At 41.7% G+C, this 26690-nt stretch overlaps 1 protein-coding gene across 5 annotated transcripts in view; it reads right to left on the bottom strand.

Moving 5' to 3' along the window:
* Positions 1 to 26690, bottom strand: part of LOC142962918 (teneurin-3) — a 121525-nt gene that overhangs the window by 31940 nt on the left and 62895 nt on the right. For 4 of the 5 annotated variants that reach the window (XM_076103602.1, XM_076103603.1, XM_076103604.1 and 1 more), the window contains 10 exons: positions 25111 to 25236; positions 23167 to 23381; positions 19074 to 19284; positions 17925 to 18026; positions 17012 to 17206; positions 15723 to 15923; positions 10945 to 11130; positions 6917 to 7063; positions 6196 to 6412; positions 631 to 750 (listed from right to left, as the gene is read on the bottom strand). In XM_076103602.1, the coding sequence (XP_075959717.1) occupies positions 631 to 750; positions 6196 to 6412; positions 6917 to 7063; positions 10945 to 11130; positions 15723 to 15923; positions 17012 to 17206; positions 17925 to 18026; positions 19074 to 19284; positions 23167 to 23381; positions 25111 to 25236 (1720 nt within the window). Of the gene's footprint in view, positions 1 to 630; positions 751 to 6195; positions 6413 to 6916; positions 7085 to 8398; positions 8405 to 10944; positions 11131 to 15722; positions 15924 to 17011; positions 17207 to 17924; positions 18027 to 19073; positions 19285 to 23166; positions 23382 to 25110; positions 25237 to 26690 lie in introns of all 5 variants that reach the window. The other variant, XM_076103601.1, reaches the window with a different exon arrangement.

Raw genomic sequence — 26690 nt, 5'->3', positions numbered from 1 at the left:
TAAACACGACCTCTAGCTGCTGAATTTGAATGAAAGGCCTTGGTTTGCTGTCTCTGATGACCATCTGCAGAAAATAAAGCTCCAACCTGAGATGAACCCTTCCTGTAAAATATGACATACTTTTGTCTTGTATGTGTTGGCACTCCCGTTATTAAAGACCCGTCTGCGGTAACAGCAGGAGAAGGTCAGACAGTAATCCCATGTTTTACTACACTGCGGGCAGATTGATTCTACCCTTGCTGATTCAATGCATTTTAAACAGCCTGGTTCAAAATGGCCACCACCACTGTGACATTTGCATGAGGAATTGTTCTAGGGCACAATGTGCTGTGGTTTCAATTTGTTTTGAGCACTTCTTTTTTTTTTTTTTTTGGATAACTGCCAGGACGACTCTCCCACAGTTGGACAGCTTTTCCTGCATTTTTCCATACTGGTCTGGGGACAGCAGTCCAAGCCACAAATAAATTGTTGCAAGGGCAACGGTTGAACCTGAGGGCTGAATTTCCTGCGAGAGAGAGTACTGGTGTTTATTTGTACATGTAAATCAGTGTTGATGAATGCAGATGGATCGCTGTATGTCTACACATGCTGCACCTACTGATGGATGTCTGCACAGAGTGTCTCCCTTACATGCCATCCTGCCGCGTGACGGTGTATCCGTACTCAGGGTAGTGCAGAAAAGACACATTGACTCCAATCAGCGGCGTCCCGTCTCCCGTGAGGACCTGACCCCGGATGACTGACGCCAGGCTGTGTGGGCAAACAAACACAGAGAGAGCTGAGTGAACAAACAAATGCCAGCCGGCGTCAACACACGGCCACATCACCAATGCTGCAAACAACTGTCACCCCGTTTGCCAGCGGCACCAGCAGGGAGGTATGATTTACTGACCGTTAGGAATACACACACGTCAGTGGTTGTTATTCATGGAAATGCCACCTTACAGAGCACCTCTCTGTCTCTGTTTACTGCTTTAAAAGCCCATAATTCAGTGGGATGAGGTTTTCCAGACACGGAGGACTGTTGAGATTTTGCCGCATTTTGCAGCATTAATATTCCAAGAGAACACAGAAATATGTATGACATTTTTTTTCTCACACTTAAGCCTTATCTTTATTTAAAGTATTATTAGTTTGAGGCAGGGGAAATTCAATTTGTGAGGCCAGCACATAAAACAGTGGGCATCAGGCCGCTAAGAGTGGAAAACACTGCACACTATTTAGCCAACAAGGTTCACAGTTAGATGATAGTAAGTCGAAGAAAAGCCAACTTAGTAAATGAACAACATCCAGCAAAAGCCATATCAAATGAGATTCCTGAGTGAAATATTCACTGTGTTATCACTCTGACCTCGCTGAATTAAGAATTTCCCCTAAGTCTCTATTTTGAAGAGGGTGTGATCCAAGCGTGATTATTATTGCAAGTGCTTTTGCTTCCAAAAGAGAGCTTCTTGTCAGTGTCATACCCGAGTGTTGTGCTCACTTGCGTGATACACGTCTGTGGTAATACTTGTGATGAAAGATAATATATCAACAAGAATTGTGTCAGAACGAGCTCTTCAACTCGGTTACAGATATCCTCTTCATGTGAGAAGTTGCAAAGGCGGCTCATGTGTCAAGAGGCTCTTTACAGGAATTCAGAAAAACAAAAATGCAACGCCGGAGGCAAACTGTCACAAAGAAAAAAAAAAGAAATGAAAAGCAGGTTTAAAAAAAGAAATGCGATAATCCGAAAGAATCGCCACAGCTCTTTAGAAAGGAGACGTCATAAATGGTGTAGATGTGAAAAGAAAGTACAAGAAATCTAAAATGTTCAGCAGTGAAAAGTCAAAATGTCATGGTTTTAGGAAAATTGGAAATCTGCGGAGGAAAAAACATTCTGACCTTTTTAGAAAATAAATGCAGGCGAGGCTTTCTGAACAATAATCCTCTCTTTTATCAGTATTTTGCCGTAGATTCACACTTAGTGGCTGCGAGGGCTAAATGCTTCACTTAAGGGCACCTCTGTGGTAGTTTGTCGAGCATTGGGGAGCATTACTCATTCACTTTGCTCACCCAGATTTTCCCTGCTGGCAAAAGGATTTGCATCTGGTCAAAAGGCTCTCCACCTCCAGCATCCCCATCCCTTGCTTTCCCCTAAAATATGTATTTTTCTTTGGGCATTTTTGCTTCATAAATCACAGCAATGGAGGCTTCATACGTGATTAAAGTCTCAGATATCCTCTGCGATTATTCAACATGACTGCGGGACCTTCAGGTAAAACTTGCCTGGCACGGCTTCTGGTTCGTATATCTTTAAGAGAGAAGTCATTTGTTCAGCCAGTCCTTTGTTTGATGGTAAAAAGGGGAGACAATGCGATATTTCTCCATCAACATTTAATCATTCCCTACTTCTCAACCATAGAGATGAATTTTAAAAGTGTTCCCTCTGCATTTGTCACTGGTGGGCAAAAGATGTCTCATTTTGCCATTTTATCTGCGGGTCATTACGTATATGAGACTGGGATGATCAACAGCTTTAGCCTCTCTTATTTCCCTCCCGCTCCGCACCCGGCACAACCATCTCCCATCCTTTATTTACCGGCTCAGGGAACAAGACCACTTAAGAGCCCCGGCGAAGGTTCACTCTTTCTTTCCTGCGTCTCAATTAATCTTTTGAGAGCATGCTGGAAAAGCCAAACCCCCAAACAAACGCCAAGTCACACCACCTCCTCAAACCCCAGAAATGAATCATGTAATTCATGCATTCTTATCTGTCATTGTCTCACCCCAGCTGTAGAACAACACCATCTGAAAATCCAACCGGGAGACTTGTGTCAGGCAATGCGATACGGCTTGGGGACTAGTGGCGTAACCCCCCCCCCCCCCCACTAAACCACAACACATGTTTTATTCCCTGTGCTATACTTAGGGACAGGTTTACTGCAGAGTCCCGAAACCTGACCGCACGCTGACATCTGCAACCCTTGGCTTTCACAATGGCTTCTTAAAAAATAGGAGAGGAGTGACCTCTAACCGTTTCCCATTTCTGTACCATTAGATATCAGATACTCTGAGGCGATACACAACAGTCACCGCTGCGTTTGAAAGTCTTGATGCTGTTCTGGCTTTGTTCCAGTGCTTCACAGACTTTTTTTTATAATGTATATACCCTGCAAAGGCTGTCAATAAATTATTCACCCTATAACCTCAAATGAATGTTTGAAAAATATGGGTCTCCAAACAGACTGTGCCACTAGTACATTCTACTTCATTATCCGACCCTTTAAAAAGAAAAGGAAAAGTATTCAGTGTTTGCGCTCATAGGATACAGTTTATTAAAAAAAAAGGGTAATTAATTTTGTCAAATGTACGCATTTTTGCAGAGCCTATAAAATGCCCGATGCACTTTTGACTACAAAACTAACTTCTACAAGGAGATAAAAAGGCAAATGAGTATTTTTGAGCAAGAGAGCTAATGCCACTGCCAGACATGAAATCGACAGTAAGCTGAAGACAATGAGCATGAGGATTACTGAGAACCCGGCTGGGAAGGGGGGGGGGGGGGGATTGCCTCATTCTATATTTTCACTAAAGCATGCTATTTACATAAGGATTACTTTAAACTATTGGAGGAAATATTCCCAAAGCCTCCTGCACACAGTTGGTAATCATTTTCCTCCCCATCAGTCACAAAACAAACGCCACTCGTGGTTCTGAACGGATGTGGGAATGTTTCTGAGGTTTTGGTGAAAAATTTAACTCAGTTTGCACAATGATGTCGCCCAGAAGTCTATTCATCGGGTAAGATATTCTCCTCCTTTGTATCTTTTTACCTTGGATACGCATCTTAAAACTTTAATTGTTGCAAAAAAGCTGAGGATAACGTGTAGTCAAACCGTCACCGTAAATAAAAAGCCATCCCGAACACCAGAAGGTCACAGGTTTTATTAATGTCCACCAATGTCAAAATGTCGCTGAGAGACATAAAAACCTCCTCTGCTCCGTGGGTAGATAATGTGAAGTGTATCTAGGCAAGTCAATTTTTTTATTTTTATTTTTTTTACAAATATACAGTCGCACGTTTCAGACACAACGGCAATACAAAGTCCTTCACATAATCACAGACATACAAAACAAATAGAATAGAAAATAAGACATTTCACAAAAGAAAACAATAACAAAACAAAAAAAAAACACAGTATGTATTATAAGAATGTAACATCTTCAAACGCCCTCAGGAAAGGGAGAGCGGCAAACAGAAAAGTTTTAAGTCTCGATTTAAAAGAACAAAGGGTTGGTGCAGACCTCAAGCACACTGAAAGTTCATACCAGATCTACGGTGCACTGAAACTGAAAGCTGCTTCTATATGTTTGGTGCTGACCCTGGGGACAGTGAGCAAGGATGTCCCAGATCAGAGCAGCATATCGTGTATTTTGGCTCCAAACCATTTGGTGCTTTGTAGCTCAATAATAATTAGATTTTCAAACTAATTGTTTGATTGATAGGAAGCCTTTGCAAAGCTCTGAGAACTGATGTGTTCCACTTTCTTGGTTTTCGAGAGGACTCGGGCAGCAGCGTTCAGAAAAAGCTGCAGTTGTCTGATTGATTTTTTTAGACCTGTAAAGACACTGTTACAGTAATCAAGTCCACGAAAACAAGTTTCTTTATGTTGTGCTGAGACATAAGTCCTTGAAAGCAAGCTCTTTTTTTAAGGTGGCAGTAGTTTTTGTTACCAAAAATTATAAAAAAATTCTGTCAAATCCAAACACTGATTTGTTCAATGCACTTCATTTATTAACAAGTGCCATAAACGAAAACCCTGTGCATTATAATAGTGGCATGCAATTGTTATCTAGTGATATGGTAGTGCGATAAACACATGTGATTTTCCACCTTAACACACGCGATAAGATGCATGCTTTTCCAAAATGTGCTCTGGGGATGGAGATGGGTGCCTGAGCCTGGAGCTCAGTAGTGGGATGCGACTGTGAGAAACAGCTTTTTCTGTGATTTTATCCAGAAATGGGAGGGTTGAAACAGGCCATTGCAGTTTTCAGTGTTTTTGGGGGAACGGCCTGAGAGAAAAGAGGTATGGTTCATCTCCAGGAGGTCAAATGCCGTGCAATTAAAACATGCTTGACAAAGCTTGTGGGAGGAATACCAAGACAGAAGGAGAAAGAACTTAAACGTAACACTATCTCCTCCAGGGTGTCATGGCTGATGGGATTAAATTGTTTCACGGAGATAGAATTAATTTCAACAGGAAGCATGGAAAACATGGACCCTTTGCCCGATACAGAGGCATTGACAGCTTGTCTGAGTGTTTTGTCTGTAAAGAAGGAGGCAAAGTTGTTCAATGATTTGGTAGAGAGGTGTTAGGGAGCTACTGATATGGAGCGTTTTCATCATGTAAACAGCTCTAAATTAGGCACAAGCATTATTGCTATTTTTGGTAATGATATCAGAGGAGAGAAAATTGTCTTGCATTTCAGTTCCAAGTGTGACTCTGCTTCGCTTCATGCCTAACAATGCCCCTTAGCTACGGCCTCTCATGGCTTATTGCTTAATTATTTGACATCAATGACATCCATCCATCTTGTAATTAATTTCACCTTGTTCAATCTTTTAAATATTTAAAGTACTGAACAACGTTAGCTTGTTGGCTCTCTGTGATCGGACCGATTTATTGTGCTTTTCTGTTGGAAAAGCAGTTTCTCGAAAAAAAAGCTTTCGAGCAAATATCAAAGAGAAGTCTATTTAAATGTGTTAGATATTTAAATATACTTTGTTATGTACACCCCGTTTATGATCAATAGGGCTTCTGATAAAAGATATACATTAATGTGGCAGTGAGAATGGTCTCCTCAGAGATATGTTTGCTGTTCTTTTCTTTCCAATTTGGAAAACCACGTGGTCTTATTATCTCGGTGTGAGATACCTTATCCTTATGTTGTCACAGTCATAAGGGCTGTTTTTAGCGAGGAGCCAGCTCACTCTTAATCTTGACTGGTGAAAGAAATAAACGCTTGTGGCAGCGACACCACTGTAAACACACTTGTCACTGTGACAGCAGAGACAAAGAGATGTGAGATTCTTTGACGTTTTGGAGTGGCTTCACAAACACGGGTGTCTCCCGACTGGTAATGAGACAGCACACAGCCAACGTGACGCAAATAATTAAAGAGCTGTCAGCAATTCATTAAGCCGCTTACCTGCTGTTGAACGGGTTATCCCAGGGTATCACGTGACTCCCGCTGGGGCCAATCAAAAAACTGACGCGCTGATAAAAGCCCTTGGACGCGGGCTGGGCGGCTGAACTTTGGCCCTGGCCGGCGATGGCAGCGGGGTCAGGCGAGCCGCGACAGTAGGTCTGACCCTGGCAGGAGATTTGAGTGCAGCAGTCTGGGTCCATGCAGTCGACGAGCCCATCTGGAAAACGGGAGGGACAGTCAAGACAGGTAGGGGGAAACTTCGCTGACCTGGATGCATTAGTGCACACGGATGACTTTGAACGTGAACTTAAGTTCATTAAAGATCCTGAGTTGGCATGAAAGTATGAACTATTTCAAAGTATGTCACCTAGTATGAACCTCACAAGTTCTGAGCTTGTTGATCAGTGGTTTATTAGTAGACATCCAGCTCCAGAGGGTTGATGTACATATATATATACATGTATATGTATACAGTCTCACCCACTCTTTCAAAATCGTCTACTGTGTATTTAAAAGCATGCTGCTTAACAATCTGCTCTGATCCAACATTTGCATATTCTTTCCAGTGATGTTTTATGTATGATTGATTTTGTTTTGTTTGTTTGCACTGTCACCGAGGAGCCACATCAAAGCCAATTTTTCTCTCTCGCACAATAAGAGTCACACACCAGCTTTTCCGAAGCTAAAAGACTATTTGTACGAAGCTTTTAATTCTCCCTACCTCCCTCGTTATCCTTGCCATCTGAGCAGAGCGTTTCGGTCGCTACATCGCATCCCAGCCCTCTCCACCCTGACTGGCAGATGCAGTGCCAGACGTTCTGATCCAGGATGCACCTCCCGTTGTTGTTGCACAGCCCGGGGCAGCCGTCTGTCAACACATCATGTACGTGTCAAACAGCGGAGCAAGTCGGAACAAGGAAATCAGGCGGAGAAGGGGAGGAGGAAGACAAGAGCGAGGGGGCATTTAGAGGGGACAGGGGGCAGAGGAGGGACAAAGATGATAAAAGACAGTACTGAGTGAACATACAGTACGATACACCTCTGACAGGACTTGGGATGTGGGGGAGGGTGTGAGGAGTTACTGTCGTTTCACATGAGTTTAAGGAGCACGCACAGCCACGCTGAAAAGAGTAATGTATGGGATAAAAAGAAGAGGAAACCTGCTGAGCTACTTACAGTTAAAAAGGCCAGTGGGAGACACTGTGAATGCACGTTGAGTCAAATCCTTGTGGCAACTGGAGGTTTTTCTGTGTGTTTAAATCAAAATAAGTATGATTCTCCGGGAGTTCACATGACTTGTGTTTTGGTTGCATGAATTCTCATATTGTGCTTTTCAAATTGAGGGCTGACGTGACAACAATGTTGTATTTAAATCAAGCTTTAAAGGGTTCCCAGTAAGTTCAAAGTTGCACAAATCCCATTTATTAAGAAGCAGAAAAGCACTGACTTCTCTTGGAAGTTTATTGCTTTCGCCTGAAAATAATTAAGAGTAGGAAAAGCCTATTGCGGAAACACTCATGTGAAGTAACAGCAACATCAAAGGGAAAGGGAAGTATATGTGTAAATAAGGGAAGGAGTGTAGGAAGAAAGGGGAAGGATCAGGAGTCTCTACATTTACAGAAAACAGAGCACTTGCTGCTAGATCGCATTCCTTCTAGTGGAGGGTGAAGACAGGGAGCTGAAAACATGACTAAACCACACCAGTTTTGGGCGTTTAATCTGGCAGACACAGGGAATTAAGACAGGGGGGGGGGGGGGGGGAGGGGGAGGGACCGTGGAGTCTGTGTGACACTAGTTAAGACGGACAGGAGATGAGGAAACATATCGGGCGAGCAGGATCACAGCAGAAACATTATGATCGACTCGGACATAGAACAGGTGTATAAACGCCGTGCTAGGAAAGACAGAGAGCAGGGAGGGATTGTTTGTGACAATCTCTCTTGGGGGGGTAGTGGTTCAATTTACCTTTATATCCTATCTTGACTGCTCCTATTACACAACCGAGGAAAGGAAAACATTTGGAAAAGAAAATTACTTATCTCCTTGGTGGCAGAGAGCTAAGACTGCCAAACACATTTACTTATTGTAACTTACAGGGAGCACAGAAAGTGAGAGCGGTTGCTGGCATGGAGCTGATGCACCTGCCAACTCGCTTGAAATATTTGGAAAAAGAAGCTTTGCAGGTAGTTTCCCCCAAGATTATAGTTGGCTTCGCCACGTTTTTAGTTTCTGCTCTAATTTCAATCATAGTCGTTATGGTGATTGAGCCGAATAGAATAATACTAAGCATGAGTGACAGGATATGACTGGAAAGTTCACTTTTTTTTTTTTTTTAAGCACATAAAGGTGTTCCGGATCAGAAAACATCTTAAGAGTATAATTCTCAAAGCAAAGCGAAAAGTGTTTTTACCTGATACTCTGGAATCCAGGGCTGTACATGTAAGCCAAGAGGGAGTTGGATAGAGATAGATAGGCAGACAGGCATACAGACATAAAATGGAAAAGAGAACGGGTATAAGTAGGAGTTAGGCAAAGAACGGCAGTAAGAAAAAAGTAGAAAATTGGTTTGAGAGACAGAGACAAAAGAGACAGAAGCTACAGGTTCAGAGGAGTAGATTCTGAGTTTAGCTGCAGTAAGAGTGTGACTTAGTGTGGATGTTAAAAAAAAGCAGCAAGTGATTAATCAGAATTATATATGCTTCCATAGTCAGAATCATATTTTTCTGTAAAAGCGCCCTTAGATGGTGTTTATACTTCTGTCCATAGGAGGCAACATGAATGAATTCAGTCCCTTAAGCATTGTAAAATATTCATTGTTAACACTCCTCCATCTGCTTTTATTTGCCAAAGCAAGGCAGGCTAACACAAAGAGGAACACATGGTCTCTCTTGATATCTGGTTGTCAAAACAGACCCTATTAGCCAGTTTCATCTGGGCCTGCTTCAAAACATGTCACTGTCTGCTTGTCAGGAGGTATGTCGTCTCACTCTCAGTCTATTATGAATGCATCATGAAGCAGCATGCTCATATATATATATATATATATTTTTTTTTTTCAATGTTGCCGTCATCTCCAATTCGGTGATTTCAACAACTGCACGGCAATGAACCAGCATCACACTAAGGCGAATCAAAAACACCTCCAGTGGTAAACTGCAGCGCTGAGAAAGCAGTGACAATGGGTTTAGCCTTGCATATAAAACAGGATCTAGATGCTGGTGACAAAAGAATGGCCGAGGAAGTCTTCTATTCAAGCCCAGTCCATGTAATGTGATTAAAAGGCGCTTTGTGCAAATGGCAGTTATTCAGGGTTTGAAAGACAAAATAAGCTCCCGGTTCTCCAAGAAAAGGTAACGCACTGCCTATTCATCCCCGCTGCATCCACAGCAAGGAGTTACTTTCCTGGCGGGAGCCTTAAACAGGAGGAAATAAAGGGAAAATGGATGGTGCACAATCAGCCCTGAGGAGGGAAAGATTAATAAGATCAGGAATGTGACCCTCCAACAACTCCCCCCCCCCCCCCTCCCCCACCCCCGGGAAGTATCGGCTCTGTGGACCGAGGATTGCTCATGAGAGAACTTGTAAATACATAATTAGGGCTGAATAGTTTGGAGTACCAGATCTTTGTTTCACAGAGAGTATGTTGTCATTGAGGGGTTGGAGATGACACTCGGGGGATTGGTGTTTGATGCGGCGTGTCAGGGTTTAACGAGAGGACCTTTGACAGGGGGTAAGGTCTCGAGGAAGTTTGAGTTAAAGGTCAATAGGAAGTGACACCTCAGAACTCATTATCCTCATTAATGCCAGGTGAAGCACTGCCATTTCAGAAAAATGATATTCCAAAGAGGCCTACCCGCGGCTTTTCGGATCCCTACATACCTGCCCTTGACTCGCTAATACAGGAGCATTAATTAAGCAGTCTAAGAGGTGAAATACCTAAATGGATGAGGGGAAAATTACGAAGTTGATGTGGTGGAGAGGTGCTGCAAAAAAATAAAAAATAAAACTTTTGAAAAGAGAAAAAGAATATTGAAGAATAGCTTGCCAAAAGCAACGATGCATCACATTTCTTTGTAGTTGGAGAGATGGTTAACAGGTCAAATCTGCAACATTTTGATTTTACATCAACTGAACATTTATATATATAATGCCGCAATTAATAATAATATGGGTTTGAGTCATACCCAATTCATTTAAAGAATAGCTTGCTGCTGAACAGGCGGTGATGCTTCCACAAGCAACAAATGACATTTAGCAAAATAGCAATACCACAATATACATTTACTACATACTCCAATAAAAATACATTAGTATCACAAGCAATGTAAACTAAAAGTACAATATTTCCCTCTGAAATCTGTTGGGTTGGGAGTATAAAGTGACATAAAATGGAAATACTCAAAATTGTACTTAAGTACTAGGCTAAATGTTCTCAGCTACTTTCCACCAGTGACTGTGGCTGGTCAAGATTCAGAAATTGAAACAAAGCAGTTTACTTCTACGCAGGGGAAATATCACTAGAAAGTTATCACTACTTTGTCGAGCAAAGGTACTTGTTTAGAGTAGGAAGGCTGTAAAAGAAGTGTGTGTCACGATCTGTGTCTCTCCAGCAGATGCTTGAAACTGCACAGAAAACACTGACATTCACACTCCAAAGTTGCCCCTCCATGAATGTATTTCCTCTATAGTTCGTGGCCTTCTGTCAAGTGTGTGTAGGTGTACAGCGCTGCATGTGTCAGCGTGGCTCACCGATGGTGCAATGTTCACCCGTCCAGCCCTGATGGCAGTCACACTTGCCCTCTCGGCAGACTCCGTGGTCGATGCAGCGTGGGTGACAGTCCCTCTGCTCACATTCTGGTCCTGTCCAGCCTTCCTCGCAGTGACACACACCACTGATGCACAAGCCGTGGGGACCACAGTCCACCACGCACACCTCTGTTGCAAAAGAAAAAGCCACAGAGTCATGTTGCTTCTGTTCTGTTAAAAGGCCCTTTTATATTTTTATATTCTTTGACTGTGTAGATGCCGAGAAGTGTTGTGACTCCGCTGGTTAAAGTGGGCCATTACGTTTAACTGTAAACAAGACACATTTTCATCACTATTGCTGAAAAATTGGAATTTGGAAGTCAGAAAAAGTTCTGAAAATATGTCATCTGAAGAGGCTTACAATTACTGCCATCTATAAAAGGACATTTTAAGAAGCCTTACTTTTCATGGGAAAAAAAAAAATCAACACTTAACTGCTTCCTCTGACTTTATGGATCTGAAATTGAGATCCATAAAGCACAGCAAAATAAAAAGCGTGTATAGCAGGACACACAGTTGACATACGATATGTCAGGGCATTGAAACAGGTCCCCAATCAACTTTTATTTGGCTGCCACTTTGCCAAATTACACAATGAATAGTTGAGAAAGAGTGAAAAAATAGGAGAAATCTTCCTCAAAAAAGTAGGAAACTAATCTTGATATATAGTGCTATTACTTTTATGGGTTCCGGCGATAATGAAGTCCCTTAAATTCGCAGTGCCTGACATTTAATTTGTAAACCGCGTTCTCCACAATACAGCACAGCAACACCGTACCGGCAGCTTATTATAAAACACATTTAAACGTAATGTTAGAATGAGATACAACTTTAAACAGTCGGGCAAAAAGAAACACTGTGCGTGTGTCCGTATGACGCCAGATGGATGACATCTGATTCATCCAGTGTACAATTTATTCATGCAAAATCTACACAGCAGCAAACTCTGGAGGACTTCTATTAGCTCATTAACAAACAGGTTCAATCAGTGTAACGTCCGCTTTTTTTCCCCGTCTGAAACGACATCAAAGCTTATCAAACAATATATAAGTGTTGCTGGGAATCACACGGGAAAGATATTCTTTAGATGCAAGAGAAACACCGGTTATTATTGTAATGTTCCTTCCTGCAGCCACTTCCTTTAACTCATCTTTATCAAAGACTTCAGTAAATTCAGAGGCCGCTATATTTTTCCATGCAGTGCAGACGCTCTGACATAAAATAAAACCTGTCGTCGCTCAAAAACTCTGAAGTCACAAAGAACAGTAAAGCACAGCAATTACTTTGTGCATCTAAACACTTCCAAAACAACCACTTTTCAGGTTTTACACGAGCTTATTTGCATGGAGTCTTGGCAGACTGAGGCAAGGGTGATGGAATTAAGCAGGTTCTCATGTCTGGACTCAGAAAATGTTAGATCAACATGATATCTTCATGCACGGAGCATCGGAAACAGCAGAGCATCTGTTATGAATCCGTGTTATCTTCAGAGAAGTAGAATTCAAATGATGCAATCCATGGGTGGTAAAGTAAATCAGTCTGTACCAGGCAAAAGCTAGCGCCCAACAAGCTGTGGCTGCTCTTGTGAGAGAATAAGAAATGTTCATTTAATGGAACCGAGAGCTTTTATCAAAGCTTTCCAACAGAAGAGCAATAAAGCTCGCCGTTGTGACGGCAGCCTTCAGTGTGCTAGAGGAAAGTAGCTCAAGTATGTCCTCAAATTGTAAGTGACTAGATGCTCCAGGAAGTTTATATGGCCCCATAACCGAAAAGTTTGTGATTTTTTTTAAAAACTTTGTATAGCTTGAGGGAAAAGCAAATAAGCCAAGAGATATAATTCTGCCGCATAAATGCAACAAGCCATGGAGAAATGATCTTCTAATTTTGTTCATTTTTTTTTAAACTAATCCATCTCCATTGCTTTCCCCACACTCTCCTTTACCGAGGCCCTTTAAGCAGTCCGCTTCCAGCTCTCTGAATAGAGTTTTTCTTCGATTGAGAGACCTTGGATGGTTCTGATTAAGTCGGGCCGACACTGTAGAATATTAAGCATGTCTCTGGAGGGGAGTCATTTGATTCCAAAGGGATACCTCCTTTCCATAGAATCTATGCAATCAATTTTTCATTAGTCCAAAAGTGTTTATCTGCCTTTAACATGCCCCTGACTCAAAGCTGGATAGGGGTTGTGGGCGGTCGATCCGTGCTACTCGCTTGTTAATTAAAGTTTATTTAATTGAAGAAGAACCGCAGCATTAATTAAGAAGGAATGCTCCACCCGCCCAGGTGGGTAAACCGTAACTTCTGGACCGCATCAGTTCAGTCAGTTCTAGTATTGACAAGCCTGAGATATCTTGCTGAGTGGAAGCATTGTGTCTGGAATTCTGAAATCCTTAACAGAATAACAAATGCCCTCTCTTTTACAAGAAAATAAAGGAGAACACAAAAAGAAAAGAAAAAAGAAAAACCTCTACACCAAAACAATCATTCCTCTTGGGCACGGACCAAACAGGCTGCATGCTGCTTTAAAAGCTCTGCACACGCATCTATCATCTCCAACGCACCATGCAGCCTCCTCGTGATTTAATTTTTCGATTGAATTTCAGCCAGGAGAAATGCATTCAACAGCCTTGTATACTGACAGAAACAAACTGCAACTTCTGCTTTTAATTGTTCGACTCAGTGGGGCCATTGTGTCTCTCTGTGGGTTCAGCACATAGAGAACGAGTCTATTCTGAAGTAGGAAACAGAGCATAAATCACCTGAACCTCACGCACAGATAACAGATGGGAGGGGCCAGCCTTTGAACTAACATGTCACCTACCTGTGTGAAAGCCGAACCCCGTGAATACAAAGCTGGTAACAAATGAAGACGCTCTGCCACCAGCAGATGTGAATACACGATTGTCTCCTCTCCTCTAATAAACCTGACGCTGCAATAAAACACACTGGCAAAGGTTCTGGACAAATCTATAAGTCACTTTTAAAACAACACTCACTTGTGTTGAATCTCAAAGAGAACATGCGCCGGGTCTCACAACAGTAACGTGAGTCAAAGCTTTGTGGCGAGCATATGCTCCGTTTCAAAAAACCAACACGGGCTACATGTGTTGATTACCAAACTTTAAGAGTGTGATCACACCCACAGTTTGATTTATTCACCCAAAAATATAATGAAGCAGATTTATTTAGGTCTCAACTACCAAGCAAATCAAAACTTCTACCGATTGCACGCTGCTTGATCATGAGTATCAAAATCACAGACTTTAACTTCTGTGGTGAACATTCTGCAGTACAGAACACTAAATATGAGCAGCAGTCCAGACTGAGGTTATCAGATGTCAACATCTGTCCTTTAACGTTTGAAACGGGCCCATTGTGGAACAACTCCTCATTGTGGCTGCCTTGCATTGGTGAAAAGATATGCGTCTCCTATCATTTCTACCCATCACACCAAAGTAAACCTTTACTGAAGATGATATAGGAGAGATGCAACCCAGAGCATCATAAAACACAGCAGTGACAGCACTGTAAGCATGTATGCATAGCTCATGAGATGAGAAACATCAGTCAGACAGGTGCCCATTCATCATATGTGGAGCAAATACAGACTTTTCAATCAATCATTTTGTTTCCTTCATGTGCACTTATGAGGGGAAAGCTGAACGATACGGATTGGACCGTCTGCATTTTTCAAAGAGTTTCATTTCGTAATGTGACATATTCATTTCGGAAAACAAATGGTTCTGTGATGTTCACTAAATGATATTTCAAAAACAGAGGTGATTAATTACCTAAAACCTAAAAAAAATAATTTAAAAGATTAAAGCATATATCATATTTTTCCCCCTTCTACAGTTTTCTGGGGATTCTATAGCTGATTAATTGTGCCAAAAGTTTCTAAATAAGACACGCACATGTAGACAAAGTGTACTGTCAGAGTTGGATCTTTTATTTCAACCTACAGCTTGTTAATAATGGCTCCTACATCTGCTATCCTGGACACCTGGTGTCTGCAGTGTCTGTGCACAGCAAGGGGGGGAGTCTATTTCAAGTAAATACAGAAAGAATTTGGTGCCAATTAGTTGTTAGAGAAACTCAAACATTATCTACCAAAAACAGTTTAAAAGAAGCATTACAGAACTGACTGCACTGTTTGCAAGGATCTGTTAGTACAGTGCAAATAACTCTGCACTAATGGCATCGATAACTAAACCAATGAATGAAATGAAAGAGCTCGCAGATTACAACTCTAAACAGATTACTCCGCCATTTCATTTTTCAAAAGCCAATGAGTAGACTTTGAAAATCTCCACTGTAAGATTGCTTGTCACATTTTTCTATGAAGAACTAATTCCACGAGGATACTTATAATCACATTACAGTTGATCAATCGATCAGTCGATGGAAAGTAAAATGAATCTGCGCCCATTTTGATAATCAATGAATCGTTAATAATAATGAATACATATTTGTTTCTAATTAAAAAGCCAAAGAAAAACTAGTTCCATCTTCTCTATTGTGAGGATCTGTTGCTTTTCTTTTTCATCTGTGATCGTTACATCGTGACATTTCATAAACCAACATATTGATCAGTGAAATTATTGGCAGATTAATCAATAATGAAAATAATCTTTAGTTGCCACCCTTCAGTAACGTCACAGGAAAAGGATGCACAGAACATAGCTTTATGTGGATGAAATGAAAGCGAAATGTGTTCTCACCTATGGAGCAGTCGGCCCCTGTCCAGTTGGCCTCGCAGATGCAGGTCCCTGAGTCGGTGTTGAACGTGCCGTGACTGGAGCACTGCTCCGGACAAGTGCTCTTCAGGATCTCACAGTTGATCCCTCCCCAGCCCGGGTTACAGTGGCACTCACCGTGATGACAGGCTCCGTGACCGGAGCACGACGGGTTCGAGCAGTCCACTGGGGGACACAATAATGAGGATGACAACAATTTTTGTTTACCACTTCTAGACAGGATGTCAGACTTAACAATTTATCCTGGCCACTTTCACACTGCTACCAGCCAAATTCCTTTTTTTTTAGACTGGAAGTGCTTCTGCGCCAGATGATGGCTGGTGAGCCACAGCTGAACATTTTGCAGTGTTTAGTGGTGGCTGGTAGTAATTTTCCACCCTTTGTTTTACTAGTTCTTCGAAGGTATATTATAGGGTACTACCAATATACTGACAGCATAATTATGCTCCATTATAGGCACTAGGAACAAGGGCACAATTAGTGTCTAGACAGATATAATCAATTTACGATTAACAATTTGCAGATCAACTTGCTGATCTAGGTTAATAATTGGCAATTATGACCAACATAATCAACCCATAGGGATAACAGCAACAACATCATTGTGCTTCCTCTGCAGCTGATTGCTCTGTGCATTTCCACATCTACCTGGACACTGATATTGATTATCAATCAATTCATCACGAGCTTGGAAGTACAAATGTTCTCTCATCCCATCTATGTTTCCTTCCCACATTGCTTCACTTCAAAGAACCGCAATACACTCATTTAGTAAAGTCAATAGCTTTTTTACGTGCAAGGTCAACAAGCCGCACATGTAAATCTGAGCTGATAATTGTCTTTTGTGTGCATGGGGATCGATAAAGTTAAATGAACTGAAGGCAAGGGGGAGGTGGAAAAGGTTAAGAAAGAAGAAGAAGCGCTTTCTCAATAAACGGAGGAAGAGATGCCATTGACGGATCTATTTTAAAAGGTGTCATCAACTGTCGAGCATTCCAATTGGGGACTGGATCGACGGGCCCTGCACAATCTGTTCCAGCGTGTACCCTCGTGCGGTCTAAACACTGAGAGGGAGTTAATTTACACGCACGGTATCAATAACAACATCCAAAGCATTATCCGCTCGGTGGAGTTGAAAACAACCGATTGTTTCACCAATGGACTGTGTCAATTCCCCCTGAGCTTCACACAGAATTATGTTGCATCTAGCTCCTTCCGATCCGATGGGAAGAAGCTGTTTTTACTCCATTTACCTTGTTCACAGTTGGGTCCTTTGTGGCCGGTGTTGCACACACAGCTGCCCGCCACGCACAGTCCGTGTCCCCCGCATTGAGGATCGATACACTGGGAGGCAGGAATGTCACACTCAGTGCCCTTCCATCCGCTGTAGCACTGACAGCGCCCCCTGGTGTACTGGCCATTACCGCTGCACAGGACTGGACAGGCGGCTGAGAAAAGACAACAGGTTAAAAAGATTTATCTTGTATAATATCAGGGGGGGGGGGGGGGGGGGGGGGGGTTGCTGTATTAAATTGTATTTAAAGCAGATGTCAAATTATCTTTCATGGCATCTCTTTTGTGATTAAAACTTCAACAACAACGTCAAATTAGAAAGATTGCAACTCTGGTCCACTTTCAAAGGAATACTTCAAATTTGTTTTTGCAGAGTTAAATGAGTTAGATTGATACAACGTTCCTGTCTGTACTAGAGATGCACTGATTGCAATTTTCTTAGCCATTGTTCATGATTACGGGCAGGTGCACGCTGGTCGGCTGTTGTTATTATCATTTAAGTATAAAACAAATTAGGTTGAAAATAATTTGATATGCTGCCAATAGCTTTTTATGTTTATTTATACTTCATTTAGGCTACCAGGTAGAGTGCACTCAGTGCACTGTGGCTGATTTAGTTAAGCTAGAGTAATGTGCAGATTTTGTTTTCCCCACATCGACCAATCATTTGATTGAGGAGTAGGGAGAATTTTTTTTGTCACCCACATAGTTTTGAATGAAAGCAGAAATGTTTGATACCTGGGCCAACAATCTGCATAGCATTTATCTATACCACCATAGATAAAAAAAGATACAAAGAAATTGGGCTGACTGAACCTTTAAATGATAGTCTTGAGTGACAGAATACGAGTAACATATGAGCTTAATAATTACCTCTGGAACAGTACGGCCCTATGAATCCTGGGAAGCAGTGACATGATCCCGCCACACACTCTCCGTTCCCGTAACAGTTGTGCGTGCACTCCGTGACAGATTCTGTGGGCACAGCAGTGAGCAAGTCCAACTATTAATAACTCATCTTACAGAAAATCTGAAATGCCACATTTATATAACATTTGCAAGTGTACGGTTTAATAAATACTGCGAGACAACCGAGACTCTAACTTTTCTTTTTTCTCTTTTTTCATCCCTACTGCAGTACTAGCATCAGTCACGGCATATATTTACAGCGATCTATCCATGTTCCACTAAGGTCTAAGCCTCCATAACATGTATGCTGCCGCCCGACTCTTCCCATCTAAGCCATGTTAAGTAAAACCACACAGGCATTTTAAATTAGACCAAATAATTCCATTTCCTTGACACATTTTGCTTTCCCGTCTCCTCTATCCCCCCCTTCAACCCCTTGAATGACTGATCATGCCCAAGCCATGCAATCTCTTGAGTGTTTATGGCTCAAATCCTCTTTGAGTTGAAGTTAATCTGACATATCCTACAGACAGATCTTGTGTTCATTCAACAGACCATCGCTCTTGAACGGCACCCCCCAAAAGACCAGCGCCCTCATTTTGATCGGCGTTAAGAGGGCAAACTTTTTTGTTATTACTCTGACTGGTATTGGATGTTCATTGAGCCAGTGTCGCACCCAGGCAATTTTGACCTCACACATCGATTCCTTCATATTTGTATGGTGGGGATCAATAGAACTCCCCGAAGGAAATAGAAAAACGTTAACTCAACCTTAGTGTTTTTCCTACCTCAAAACCCACAAGGAAATTTCCCAAACTTCAGAACGCTGAAGAGGATGTTAGGAGGGAAGGATCAATGCCCCGCGTATGGTCTCGTATTATAGTGTTGAGCACAATAATCCACTACCCTCCAAAGAAAACTTACATCTGCCTCCTAGGTGGCTCAAACTTTTAAAAGCTCCGCTTGTTGGTGTGGTAGCCAGAATTTCCAACAACCTAACTGTTTGCTCATTCAGGCGCAGCTGTTTAAGGAAATTAAAGTCCTCCAAACATGTCATTACACATCATTCCAATCACACTCATTAGCCGTCGCAGCAGATGTGTGTCCCCGTACCCTGGATGATGGTGTTATAGGACACTGTCTCCGCGTTCCGTCCGTCATTATAGAACGCCAGGTGCCACACCGCTGAGTCCAGGTACTGGATGAATCCTGCTTGGTGAACGGTCACCGGATGATCCAGCCGGGCCCTCGTATCTGGTTCACTCTGAGTCCGATGCTCTTTGGCGATAAGCCGGCTGCCGTCCAATAGCTCCACAAAGTCATACTGCAAAATAAAACACCAGAATAGTTTCCGACAGATGCAGATGATTGTTACTTTAATGTTGGTATAATTAAATCAGGCAGTGGAGTGGCAATGGAGTTCAAAAAGTTTATATTTTCCTCTTTTGGATGCTTTGTATTCAGCTTCTCTACTGATTTCCTTAACAGTCTGAGAGGAACTCTTCAAAGTCGTAATTCAAGACACAACCAGAAGAGGTTTGTGTACCCAGCAAATATTCAACAATGATAAATGTTGATTTTTCTGTGACAGTTATTTGGAGTTGATAGATGTTGTTTGGAGAGTTGTTTGTGTACTGATGGAGCTGATATGGCTCTGGGGCTAATGCTCAGAAATATTCCAAAAATATACTGTTAACTCAGACAGGAGTGCACTTAAAGAGACTCTGGCAATGTGCTTAATATAATCTGTTAAATGAACAGTGATAACGTACTGTGCAGACGCGTGCACTTAAAACTCAGAGTTACTCACTGCTCGTGTGCACAAAATACAAATAAAAGGATAAAATAAGTGAAAAGCTTTCTGCAATGATTTCTATAAACAATTGTATCTTCTTTTCATTCAATTTGATACAAAACTGTTTATACTATTTGATTTGTTTTAATGTTTTTAATACATGTAATATATCTACCCAGGACAGAACTGACTTAATATATCATATCATCAGTTTATTTAAAGCAAATAAGTCCTTGTTGCTAAGGTCAGATTTATTTTTTACTAGAAACTAACAGATGTACAGTGTACAGTACACACAGTATATATATATATACACATAAAATAAACATAACATGTAAATATCTCAGGCTTATTTTTCTTTCCTATAGGTGTTGGGATTGCAGCACTCACTCTCTATTTTTTTCAGGCAAACATTGATTTACGGGGTAAACAAGGAGTAACGAGTCATCACTGCCAAGTGAAACGAGTAAAGTGGCGCATCTGCTCTCACTGCACCTGCTCAACACCTGAACCTCATTTTGACTGTAGGTTACAGAGCACTAAGGCAGGAACCAGTGTAACACATATACCAGCAGTCCCCTAACAGGCCATAGGCTGCAGAGGAGCACAGATGTAGACAGATCCCCTGGCTAATGTGTTGGTAGCTACACAGATGTACTGAGCTGATGAAGACTCGGGGTGGAGGAGAGTCTGTGGGCTGCTCAGAGTGTGATGCATACACATTGGCACTGGAGCTGGTTTTTAGAAGAGCTTGGATTTAAATCCAATGATGAGGCTGTTTGCAGAGAGCTTTGATGGACTGGCTAAGCCATTGATTTTTTAGTGATGCACAGTTGAGATGTTTTTTTCTTTTAATTCAATTCCAGACTTCTACATTTTATAATAAGCAATAGAATTTTAATTTAAATACATTTTACAAATAGCACCTTAAAAGAACAACTAGTTTAAAGTGATGCCTCCAGAATAAAAAACGGATGAGAGAGAAAAATGCAAAATACTAAATTATATTTCAGATCAGCAAGAGTCCACACTCAAAATAACAAAAAATAGGGAAAATTTGTGTTTTAAATTTGTTTCATAAAACAACAGGAAATAGGTAATGCGTCCTATAAGTATGTCCTATACTATCAAAGCTGCATTCATCAATATGTTTAAAAGTAGCATTCCATGAAATGTCTACCGTATAAATAATATGATTTTGATCCCAAACCTGATTTCAACCTAAATCAGCAGCTCTCATAGAACTGTTTCTGCCTCTTTCAGATCTTTGGTTTCCTGGCCCACAATGAAATCCAAACAACCAATTTCCAGAAGCAGCAGAAAGCTGTTTTCAGCAACAACAAAAAAAGTGACGACAAACCCAGTGTGCACTACCTGTCCAGCACCAAATGGCAGACAGACAAAGTTAGCAACCCACAAGTAACTACTCACCGCTTAGGAGCCAGCATTTCTATTCCCCCAAGAGTTGTTGGACAAAAAACCAGAGCTAAAAGAAGCATAAAATGTTGGACTGACATTCATCAGGTGGAAAGAGACAGAACTCCAAATGAATGCTGGTGTTGCTCTCTTTCCCGTTTGATGTGTAAGTCGGCAACACTTTAGGTAAAACAACTTAATAAGCTAGTCATATGTCAGTGCTTTCCATCTGTCATCTTGTTATTGAGTTCTTCTTTGCCTAGTGGCCAACAATTAATTATTGCAGCTTTAAATCAGTATGTGCACAACATCCAGCCTCGTGGAAACACAATGTGCTAGTTGAAAGAAAGGGACAAGAAAATGCATTAAAACGGGATTTAATGCTCACGAAACACAAACGTGGATCCAGGCAACCTTTTAGTTGACTTGCAAACGACAGGAAAGTGAGCATTAAGGGTGGGGCAGGTGAAGTCAACACTGATTTAAACCCCTTTGAGGAGAGCAGGGGGGGCAGGGAAGCGATGTTAACCTTGCGGAAGTTGACTTCTTTGTGTTGTTGGCTTGAGGGGGAAATAATAAAACAGTTCATCCCACGAGTCCTAAACCTCCCGGCCAAGTGCATACATCTCGATTAGCCGATGTAAGAGCCCCCCCCCCCCCCCAACCTATCTCCATCCAACAATACCAGTGAATAACAGGCAAGAGACAGAGCGTGGAGAGACGTGGATGCCCAAAGGACAGAGGAGGAACGCTCAGAGCCTGCAAACTCAGAGCCTGCAAAATTCTTCACATCTTTAGATTGAGTGAACTTAGTCCGGCACTTGATAACTGAGTGCAGAAAAAAACAACAAAAGTTTGTTTCCTCTAACTTGTTTGGTTTGTATCAGCACAGACAGACACTCAATAGCAGATGGAGCAAGTCTATGTCTGTGAAAGGTGGAAAAGCTGTTGCACTTAAATGTTGTCTTGTCTTCCAAGCTGTGAATGCGACGAACAGTCGATAGCTCTCATTGGGGTCTTTCATGCTCAGTTAAGTAAATGCATTGATTCGTGCCCCTGATCCCTGAACAGTATGTGATTTAGAGGTGGTCACAATGGACACAGTGTCCAGCATTGACAAGCTTGAGTGTCTGTGCAACAATTGCTGGAGACATAAGAGCAGGGTCTTGTTAATTAGTACCCTTTGGTCTTTGATTTTTTGTTGGGCTTCCTTTTTTCACCTTGAAAATGCAACCCAGCTCACCTGTTGTCACTCACATTGGACTTTCTTCCATCAGAGTGGCCCTAACTGTCTCCACTTGAGTGAAGCCCATCTTTACTGAGAGAGAATGTCAAGGAGGTGAAGCTAAGAGCTTTTGCAGTCAAGTGTGGTGGAAAATAGCCATTGTCTGAGTGCTTCCATCACCATCACCCAGACGTCGGACATTACGATGCCCAGAGATGTCATTCAAGTGACACATCAGACATGTTGGAAACGCTTCCATTTGCAAATGGCAGACATTTAGTGGAAGTGAAAGACGTGCCCACACAGGCAAATCGAAGCTGAGACGAGAAAACTGAAACTCAACTAGTGACAAGCTCTAATTTTGCAAATGCATACGTCACGAATTTAAATATATTCAGACAGACAGTATGAGAAAAACAATCTTGTTTTTTTTTCATTAAAGCACGTAAACATGTTTTTGTAGAAAACCAAAATACAAGTATGAACCTGACAATTTGTATATGTCCCCTTTAAGATGCAGTGAAATGGCCTCTTTAGATCCTTAAAGCTGCAATAATCCATTTATTATACTAACATCTGATCACACGGCTTTGTTTAATGTGAAAAGGGTCACTTGTAGTGGTTATCCCACAAGTAATGTCAGCTAGACAGCAAAAGTGTTAATCCAACATTAGTCAAACAGGACCAAGAGAGGATGTAGCTACAAAACCCCCGAAAGAGTCACAAGCTGACAGTTTCATAGATAAAAAAATAAATTAAAAAAACTTTACCTGAGTGTGAGATGGTGCGAGACCCTTTCGTCCATAGACTCCGACCAGAGCGTTCTTCTGTACCGAGATGTTGAACTTTAGGAAGCGTGGTTGCTCCATGCTTAGTTGAGAACGCCAGAACACCCCAGGTGGGACACTCTGACCCACCCTCTTCCCTATGTCGACCTGTCCCGTATCGATGGAGTTGTTCTCCTGATGGAGCACGCTACTCCTTCCTAGAGGACAGAAACACCCCCACCCGCTCAGATGATGTCATTTGTTACAGAATCAAAACAGCACAGTTAAGGTGATATGGTATAAATCAAGTCATCACAGAGCCTTTCATGCCATCAGATAAAACCCTCACATCTAAAATACCATTGTGTGTTTGGATATCAGTAAATGTTGCATTCTATCTTCTGCTTTCCAGTGCTATCTTATTCCTTTATTCAAGCGGGGACTTAACAATAAGACAGTCATATCTTTTCCAAATGAGCAGTGACCAAAGAAGACAGGATTAAAAGTAATGGTTCCCTGCGGTCCATGATGCACTGCTCACGGTCAAAAAAAAAAAAGACCAGATATAATTGGCTTTTATAAGACTCTAACAGGCCACATCTCCCATCTTTTCTCTGGTCTTGATGACTCAGAGTACGGCCTCATCTCAGATAAAGTCTAAATGGAATCTGTCAGATACACTGAGCGCTACCTTCCCAGAGCAATAACAGCAAATCAAAACAATTTAGCGAATGATGTCCTTAAACTGTGTCCTTAAAGCGCCAAAGATGGAGAGCCGGCCAGTTTTAATATCGCTCATGCTCACATGAAAAACTGCAGTCTGCAAGGTGCAATTACATGAACAGATTACATTGTTAAGAAGAAAAATCTGCAAAGCGTTTTAAAGTCCTTGCCGTTAAAAGCTCTATTGTAGAAGGAACGCACATGTGCTCTTTACAATTTACTGTGGCAATGACTCGGAGTCGGTGGATGATGCAGAGTTGTCCTGCCAACTCAACCTTTAGTCCCGCCTCTTGTAAGAAGCGTTTCAGTGTGTCAACCGGTGTATATGTTCGCTTTGAGTGTATCTGTTTGTGCCAGGCCTCTGTTATTTGCATCCCTCAGTGTTGTGTGTGTGTGTAATGAGGCCATTGCCTGTCACTTTAGCTTCAGTCAAAGCGAAGACTGGAGGCCAAGTTTACCTCTGGGGAGAATAATAGCCGGCTATTGATTGCCTTTAAACAGTCCAAAACCTGCCTCATGCTATCTTAATTAGCAGTACTTATGAGGATTTAAATCTAGCAGAGTTTAAACAATTGAGCTTTTGCCTGGCCCACTCAACCCAATTAATGGTTCCGTGGCCGTGCATTCTAAATACTGCAATGTGCTTTGAGATTAATTTGGTGGCTTTTGTTGTAAAGGTGAGCTGAGACGCCCTGCCTGCTTGTTGTCGAATACACAATGGCCCAAGATTATGATTACGTAGTACAAATCTGTCTGGAATAAGTCAATTAATATTCAGAAGGTGAAAGATCTCAATAAACTGTAAGGGCTGACTGGGCATCATACGCGAGGCCAAATGGTTTGCTGTCACAATTTGTCTTTCTTAATAGTCATTTGAACCTTTACTTGATTTAATTAATTTGTGTTCTTTAACCTTTTCTTAAGCGAGCAATTCATTTCAAAAAGCATTAATTATACACAGCTTTATTTCCTTTCATTTAATTTGCACATTTCAAGACTTCGTACAACTGGTCACCACCCTGCTTTGTGCCGAGTTTATTATTTTGTGAAAATAAATAAATAACCCTGATAGCACAATATTTAAAAAGCAATGCTAATCACCTTGGCCAGAATGCAAAGCCAACAAAATAATAAACAGCATCATTCTTGCGCATTAAAACTGTAAAGGGTTATTTGAATGTTAATTAGCGGTTTATTGGGATGTCAGTCTTTTATTTTCCTCACCGTCAGCAGCCAGAGCTGTCACTATGCTCGACTGAGTGGGCCCCGTCTTCCCAACTCCTCCGTTTTCAAAAGCCGGCTGGTTGTCCAACTCTTGGAGCTGCCAATTGAGGCCGAAAAGGTGCATTGCTGTGAAATACACAAAAAAAGAAGAAAAAAAAGCTGCGTGGCTTCTAGAAATGGATAAACAAATAAGCAAATTGCTGCACAAAAACAATCAGGCCACTTAGGAACAAAAGACCTGTGGGAGAGCACAATGGGTGGATTCAATGCGGGAAGAAAAAAACACTACAGTTTAACTTCCAACGTTTCAGTTTTTTGAGGCTACTCTGCAACGGGTGTTTTTTGTGTGTAAACACAGCACTGATAGAGGCCAGACAAAGTCATTTCAATCAATACTTAGGAACCCTGTTGCTCTATCATGTTTCCTTGGGGAGCACTGTTCATTAATGTGCCACAGTGTCTGCACACAAACGGCAACTGTATCAAACGGAGCAGAAGTTCTATTTTGACACGAAGCTCTCACTTCAGACAAGCAGACCGGATACAATGGAAAAGTGTGGAACTCTCCATATCTAATACAAAGCAGGAAGGACGCGGAGACACGTGTGCGGAAGAATAAGATGGGAGGAAGAGAAAGAAAGCGAGAGTCTTTTAAGAAGGGGCAAGGCAGTTCATTGAGACAGACAGTCACAGCAGGAGGAGGAAGTGAAAGGGTAAGATGCTGCAACACTCCTCTTGTTGGCTTTCATTCAGCCAACCTGCTTTATTGTGTCAGTATCGGATGCAATCAAACTGTGTTCTTGTTGTTTTTTGGAAACTGAGGTGCTCCTGTGAGCGCAGCGAGAGGGCCAATCTCCTTCAAAGTCACCAGCCGGAGAACATGCTGAGGAAGCATCTTGATTTCCGACCATTTGATCTGCGGGAGGAACTTTTCTCCAACACTTTCCGTTTGCTGCAGGATGGATATTGACTGCAGCAAATAACTTGAGGGGTGGATGTCGGGCCTGAGAGGATATCAAATGTGAAGGAAACCAAAAGAGAGATTGAATACTATTATGGATAGTGTATCAATGTGTGCTTTGTTAAGAAATAAGGCATGCGTTTTGTTAAAGCCTGCTGATGAATACACTTAGCATCGATACACACAGCACTCTCCTTGGTGGATCAAATGAACAGGTGCTCCGCTGCCTTGAATTCCCATAAAATAATGCAGATTTAACAGTGAGTGATAATGTTTGGTTACACAGTACATTCAGCCAGCATTACTCTTGAGTGTCAGAATCCATTTCAGATGCAGGTGAAGCAAACCAGCCACATCACAAGCAACACAAATGAATGCTGACTGGTTCATCAATATCTTTGACAAGTCTTTTCTCTCTTAATGGACTAGTCTTGACAGTACCTCCCAATGTGAGATCTGTACACTTTTGTTTCTTTTTGTTTTCCACCATCAACGCCATTTCCTGTTGCTATTGATATCATGGTTTCATCCATCTCCAACCACATTCAGATGAGTGTCAGTATGAGACAGACAGACAAAATCTGCAATTTAACGTAATCTGCCAACAATCGTCACTCAC

Source organism: Anarhichas minor, unplaced genomic scaffold (genome assembly GCF_050575085.1).
Source record: "Anarhichas minor isolate MPS153535 unplaced genomic scaffold, ASM5057508v1 ptg000028l, whole genome shotgun sequence".
Classification (NCBI taxonomy): domain Eukaryota; kingdom Metazoa; phylum Chordata; class Actinopteri; order Perciformes; family Anarhichadidae; genus Anarhichas; species Anarhichas minor.
Note: the sequence above shows the minus strand (reverse complement) of the source record. Positions and strands in the feature narration are given on the sequence as shown.